Consider the following 6,168-nt stretch of genomic DNA (forward strand, 5'->3'; position numbering starts at 1 on the left):
TTGAAATTTCAGCAACTTTCAAAAAATGTAGTCCTTCTGGCTCATTAATTCTACTTCTGGGGGCGTATGCTAAGAAATAACCAGAAATGCTAAGATTTGTGTACAAAATGAGCAGTTTTACAAAACAAAAATCAGAAACTGGGTAATGATTAAATAAAAGGTCAATGACAATAGTTAAAGGATGGCACATTTATATGACGGATATTATACTGCACTTAAAATGAGTTTATGAAGAATTTCTAATGTGGGAAAAGGCTTTGTTTGGTATTAAGTGAAAGAACAGGCTCAAAATTATATAGGTTGACTTCAACCAGCCAAAACTATATGTCAATACATATGAAATATTGCACAGTATCTAATAGAACAAAATGCTAGTAACACTGGTAGTCTTTGAGTTATAGGATTATGCGTATGATTTATTTTATATTATACACTTCAGTGTTTTCTAATTTCCCTAAAGTAAATATTTATTATATTTTTTTTAATGGGAAAAGGGATCTTAACTTTGAAAGGAAAAATAAAGAGAGATAGGAGGTCAGAGCGGAACTCAGTGTTAGGTGAGAATCTCAGGGCTATAGGCTCTGAAGGAGAGATAAGTGACTAAAATCAAGCTACTGGTGGTTGCTCCCCATCTGGCTTCCTTTTTCATGACTAGAGAGGGCCCTGCTGGTTTTGGAATGCGCAGGAGTAAAAATGTCCACTTCCCATGACAGTCCTCTGAGCCCATCCTTAGGAGTTAAGAGCAGAATGAGGAAGAGCGAGGCCCCCGGGGTGATCCATCCGTCACTCCTTGCAAGGAAAGGGCATTATTTCTTTGGTCTCTAGATTCTCCAACATAAGATTAATGGGAATAAACAAAGAATGACTCCTCTGTATTATTTCCCACCCAGTAGATATGTTTGACGACTTCTCGGAAGGCAGAGAGTGTGTCAACTGTGGAGCCATGTCCACCCCACTCTGGAGGCGGGATGGGACGGGGCACTACCTGTGCAACGCCTGTGGCCTCTACCACAAGATGAACGGCATCAACCGTCCCCTCATCAAACCCCAGCGCCGGCTGGTAAGCAAGTGCCTGGACCACCCCAAGTCCAACAGCCTTGGGGAAAGCAGGGGGCACACCTCTCTCCTCCCGGCACCTGGCTTCACAGCTCCCACCTTGGTTGGAAATTCCCTGGTTTTGAATTTTGGACTTCAAGTCATCTTTGAAAGAAGGTGTGGGTTGAGGGGTTGGGTGTGTGTGTGGTGGGGTGAGGTGGGGGGCAATGTAGTAATTTCTCATCTCGTTAGCTACAAGGATGTTCCAGACTGCTGACCTTAAACTAATAGCCAGATATTTCTCCAGCAAAATGGATTTATTCTGGAATAACAAAGAATTGCAATTCCGGACATGCAGTCTAATGGCAAACCATGGCAAGTTCAGATGACAAAGGAGAGGAACACTCTTTTATAGAGGGAAGGAGGAGTTCGGAGGGGCTGTTGTAAACAGAGAGGCCATTGGAGGAAACTGGGAGTTCTGAGCATAGTGGCTTCTCCTTGACTAGTTGTGACAGTCTTGCAGGGGGAGGAGAAGACCCTCCTTCTACCTGCTGGAGTGGTAGAATAGAACAACACCTTCCTGTTGGGGATGGAAAGCATGTCTCCTCTTGTTTGGGGTAACTGATGATGAGTGATATGTCCTGAGAGCTCCCCCTGCAGGCCCTCCCAACTGCCATTTAAATGGGGTTTCTGTTAACTGACCTTCACAAGACCACGTAGGTCAACCCCTTAATTATACAGAAATGAAGAGTGAGGCTCAAAAAAGCTAACGGCTTTGCCTGCAGTCACATGCGAATCAGAGTCCAGACGACCTGGTTCCCAGGGCAGCGCGGTCTTGTTCGTCTCCTGTGTTCACTTCAACCCCATGAGGACAGTCAGCTCTTCCTTTATATATTTATTGTTATTTGTTCTGTTTTCACTTGATCAACCCAAAGCCTAAGGAGATTAAGCAGTGCGTGTTGGACACTGTAGCTGGGAAAGAGTTTGGAACTGAGTTTCTGGCTTTTAGTTCTGTGGTCTTTTCTTACTATACTTTGATTTTGACCAATCTGAACTAACTGGCTTTCACATATATTGAGGAAGGAAGATCAGTGAGGATAAACCCTGATGTTTCCCTTTCCTGAGTTCCCATAGCTGGTCCAGTCTCTGACGACACTTCCATACGATGATTCCTCACCCACCAACTGTGCCTGGCCCTGACGCCTACATTAATTCTTTCAAGAGAAGTTTTCTGCCTACAGTGCCTAGTGCTCACTGGGCTTTTCATCTGATGTCAAATGACTGATGATGCCACCATTAAGACTGGTATTCATTCTTCTCCGCAGCAGAAGTCCTGTTCACACACACACACACACACACACACACACACACACACACACACACACACCCCTCTCCAGGATTGGCTCAGGTGAGGAAGGGCTCTGGCGCTGTGGCTGGTCTGAGATGCTCACGCCCTGCTGCCCATTCAAGGAGGGCAGCCCCGCGGCGTTCCCTGTGAAGTAGAAGCCTCAGCACCTGCCTCGCTCTTAGATTTGAAGGGCTTGTGTCCTGTGTTGCAGTCCGCCTCCCGCCGAGTGGGCCTCTCCTGTGCCAACTGCCAGACCACCACCACCACGCTGTGGCGCCGCAACGCCGAGGGCGAGCCGGTGTGCAACGCCTGCGGCCTGTACATGAAGCTCCACGGGGTGAGTAGCCCCGCCCCGCGGGACGGGCACCGCGACCGCGTCTGTGATCTTTCAGACTCATCACTCAGTTCTCACTAATCTTCTTCCCTTCAGACTATTATTCGTTTTTTTCCTTCTTAACACAGATACTTGGATTTGGAAGGGCCCTTCGAGACTGTCTGTATTAGTCCATTCGGGCTGCCGTAACAAAATTCTACACACTCGGTGGCTCATAAACAACAGAAATTTACTTCCGTGTTCTAGAGGCTGGAAGTCGGAGATCGGGAAGCCAGCATGGTCAAGGGAGGGTTCTATTCCAGGTCACAGACTTTTCGTTGTGTCCTCACACAGTGCAAGGTGTGAGGCAGCGCTCTGGGGTCTTTTTTAGGAGAACACTAATTACATTCACGAGGGATCCAGCCTCCTGATCTAATGATCCCTCAAAGGCCCACCTCCTAATACCTTGACCTTGGGGGATAGGTCTCCAACATATGAATTTTGGGAGGACAGACATTCAGGCCACAGTAGAAACATTGCTGGTCGCTTCCATCTTTAACATTATATAAGTCTCATTCCCATTTTACAGATGAGGAGACTGAGAAATAGTATATATATGTGTGTGTGTATACATATACACATGTGTACATATACACACACATATGGTTATAGGATATATAACAAAGGTAACAGTTTAATGGATAAAGGATAGCTTGTTTAAGACTATTTCTATAAACATAATGTGGAAAACAAACGCAAAGCTTGATCTCTATCTTTTCCTAAAAATAAAAATAAATGGGTGAATTAAAGATACAAAATCTAAAACAGCTTTAACTAGAGACAATAAAAATATGAGAAGAAAATGTAAGGAGGGGAGTTTTTATATGATCTTGTGTGTGGAAGGAGAACTTCTTAGGCAAGTTTTCAAAACTCTTAAGCCATAAGATAAAATTTAGATATATTTGATTGTATAACATTTAATATTAGTTTATGGGAAAAGATACCTGAGGAAACTAAAAACCGATACACGCATATGTCAGAGAAAGGGTTAATACTTTCAGAATACAGGGAGCTTCTAGAAAGCTTTTTATGTTCTAATTAGCAACAATCTCCATTATGTAATGCTTAAAAAAAAAAAAAAGCCAGCGCAGAATATTATCCACACATGGCACTATTTTTATAAAGAAAAAAGGAGAACCTAATTTATATGTAGTTGCTTGTACATACATAGGACAACTCTAGGAGGATACATAAGAATCTGGTAGTATGTAGCATGGGTTGCCTCTAGGAAAAGGAACACGGGGGTTGGAGGAACACATTTTTCACTGTGTATTTCCTTTGTACCTTTTAGATGGTATATATGCATGTCTTACTTGTTCAAATATAAGACTAAACACAAGTAAAACAAACAAAAAAGAGATCCTATAGAATAATAAGAAAATGATAATCAATCTTCTGCCCACTTCCCAGAGTGTACAAAAAATATGAACAGACAATTCACAGAAGCGGCTCAGATAGTCACTGAACATATACAGAGGCTGGACCTCACTAAAAATCAGGGAAATGTGAATTAAAACAACCTTGAGATTCCCTGTTTGGCCCAAACGTTTGGCAAAAATTGAAACGTGCGATAATATGTAATGCTGGTGTGGATTTGGTAGTAAAGCTACTTTCATACTGCATATTATTGAAAGCAGAGTCTCAAACATTTATTTGTACACTCATGTTTATAGCAACATTATTCGCCATAGTCAAAAGGCGGAAGCAACTCATATGTCCACTGATGGATAGATTTAAAAAATGTGTTATATACATACAAATGAATACTCTTCAGCCTTTAGAAGGAGGGAAATTCTGACACATGCTACAACATGAATGAACCTTGAAGTCATTACACTAAGTGAAAGAAGCCAGTCACAAAAGGACAAATGCTATATGATTCCACTTGTATGAAGGACCAAGGGTGGTCACATTCATAGAGACAGAAAGTAGAATAGTGGTTGCCAGGGGCTGAGGGGAGGGGAGAATGGGGAGTTATTTAATTGGGACAGAGTTTCAGTTTTGCAAGATGAAAAGAGTTCGGGAGATGGATGGTGGTGATGGTTGCACAACAATGTGAATGCACTTAACACTACTGAACTGTACACTTAAAAATGGTTAAGATGGTAAATTTTATGTTATATGTATTCTACCACAATTTTTTTTGAAGAAGTATTGAGGTGGATGGGGATAAACAAGGGGGCAATATTCTTCTGAAGTCAGGATGGGCTTTAAGAGGGCCTGAGTATACTTACCCTCAAACGCAGGACTGCTGTCTCATCTGACTGGAAGGCAAGTTCAAGTTCATGTATGCTGGTGCCCTTTTCTTAACCGTTCCATGTAGAATCCCTGAAGTGGTAATTGCTTTTCTTTCAGTATTTCCAGGTATGGCCTTTATTAATCCTGTGTGGGAGACCAGGGACTAAAAGCTTTGGTTGGCCAGGCTTAGAAGAAACCAGATGTGCAGAAGGAGCAATATTTAAAAATACTAGAAAGATGAAGGCTTGCTCCTCAGACACTTGTTTTGGTCTCTGTGAAAGGCTCAAGAGCATGACACCTGACAGTCGCTGCTTATTTATGAGAAGTCAGATGAGATAAAAGTATTGTCCACAGTTTATCTCAGCACCTGGCCACAGGGGCATCTCCAGCATAATCTCTTGCTGCTTCCCACCTCCCATGGCAACACCACCCTTTGCTCTCGTCGGATTCAATGCAGTGAAGAGCTGCTCTAAACAGAGTGACTTCACATCTTGACTCACCAGGACTATCCGAGTTCATGCCGTTTTCTTGGCATAATTATATAAATAGCACCCCCTTTTCACTTTTATAGTGTCCTGATGTGGCCACTATAAATGCCCTCCCATTGTGTGTGTGTGTGTGTGTGTGTGTATGTGTGTGTGTGTGTGTGTGTGTATTTAAATACTGTATCTGATCATTTACAAATGGAAAACCATAGATATTGATTTCTAATCTCCTAGGTTCCCAGGCCTCTTGCGATGCGGAAAGAGGGGATTCAGACCAGAAAACGGAAGCCCAAGAACCTTAATAAATCTAAGACACCAGCAGGTGAGGGAAAGAGCTGTGTGTAATTATATGACTAAGTCTGTAGCCCTCGGAGCGTGTCAGAATCATGTATTCTTTAGTGAGGTGGGCCAGCCAAGGCTGCTGAGATATAATAATAGCATCATTTATCCCCAGCTTTTCAGGACAAAATGAATAACCCCGTCAAAAAGTACCATCACCATGGGTCATATTGGGAGCTTTTGAAGCAGGCCCAGTTCCAGCTGTGGCCTGATCAATGCCAGTTGTGAAGACTGCAGTGGCCAGCTGGATTGGTCAAGGGCCTGAAGGAAAAAGGAACATGACTTGGTCCCCTCCATCTTTGGTGATGCAGCCACTCAAGAACTCCATTCCTTTCAATTCTCTTTGGGCT

General features: G+C 43.1%; 1 protein-coding gene across 1 annotated transcript in view; it reads left to right on the forward strand.

Annotated features, from left to right (window-relative positions):
- The first annotated feature begins 894 nt into the window (after positions 1-894).
- GATA4 (GATA binding protein 4) overlaps positions 895-6,168 on the forward strand; it is an 8,659-nt gene continuing 3,385 nt past the window's right edge. Inside the window, exons 1-3 of the mRNA XM_011359443.2 lie at positions 895-1,060; positions 2,595-2,720; positions 5,714-5,801. Coding sequence (XP_011357745.1) covers positions 896-1,060; positions 2,595-2,720; positions 5,714-5,801 — 379 coding nt within the window. The 5' untranslated portion in view covers position 895. The remainder of the gene's footprint in view (positions 1,061-2,594; positions 2,721-5,713; positions 5,802-6,168) is intronic.

The sequence above is a fragment of the Pteropus vampyrus genome, unplaced genomic scaffold (genome assembly GCF_000151845.1).
Source record: "Pteropus vampyrus isolate Shadow unplaced genomic scaffold, Pvam_2.0 Scaffold47, whole genome shotgun sequence".
In the NCBI taxonomy this organism is placed as follows: domain Eukaryota; kingdom Metazoa; phylum Chordata; class Mammalia; order Chiroptera; family Pteropodidae; genus Pteropus; species Pteropus vampyrus.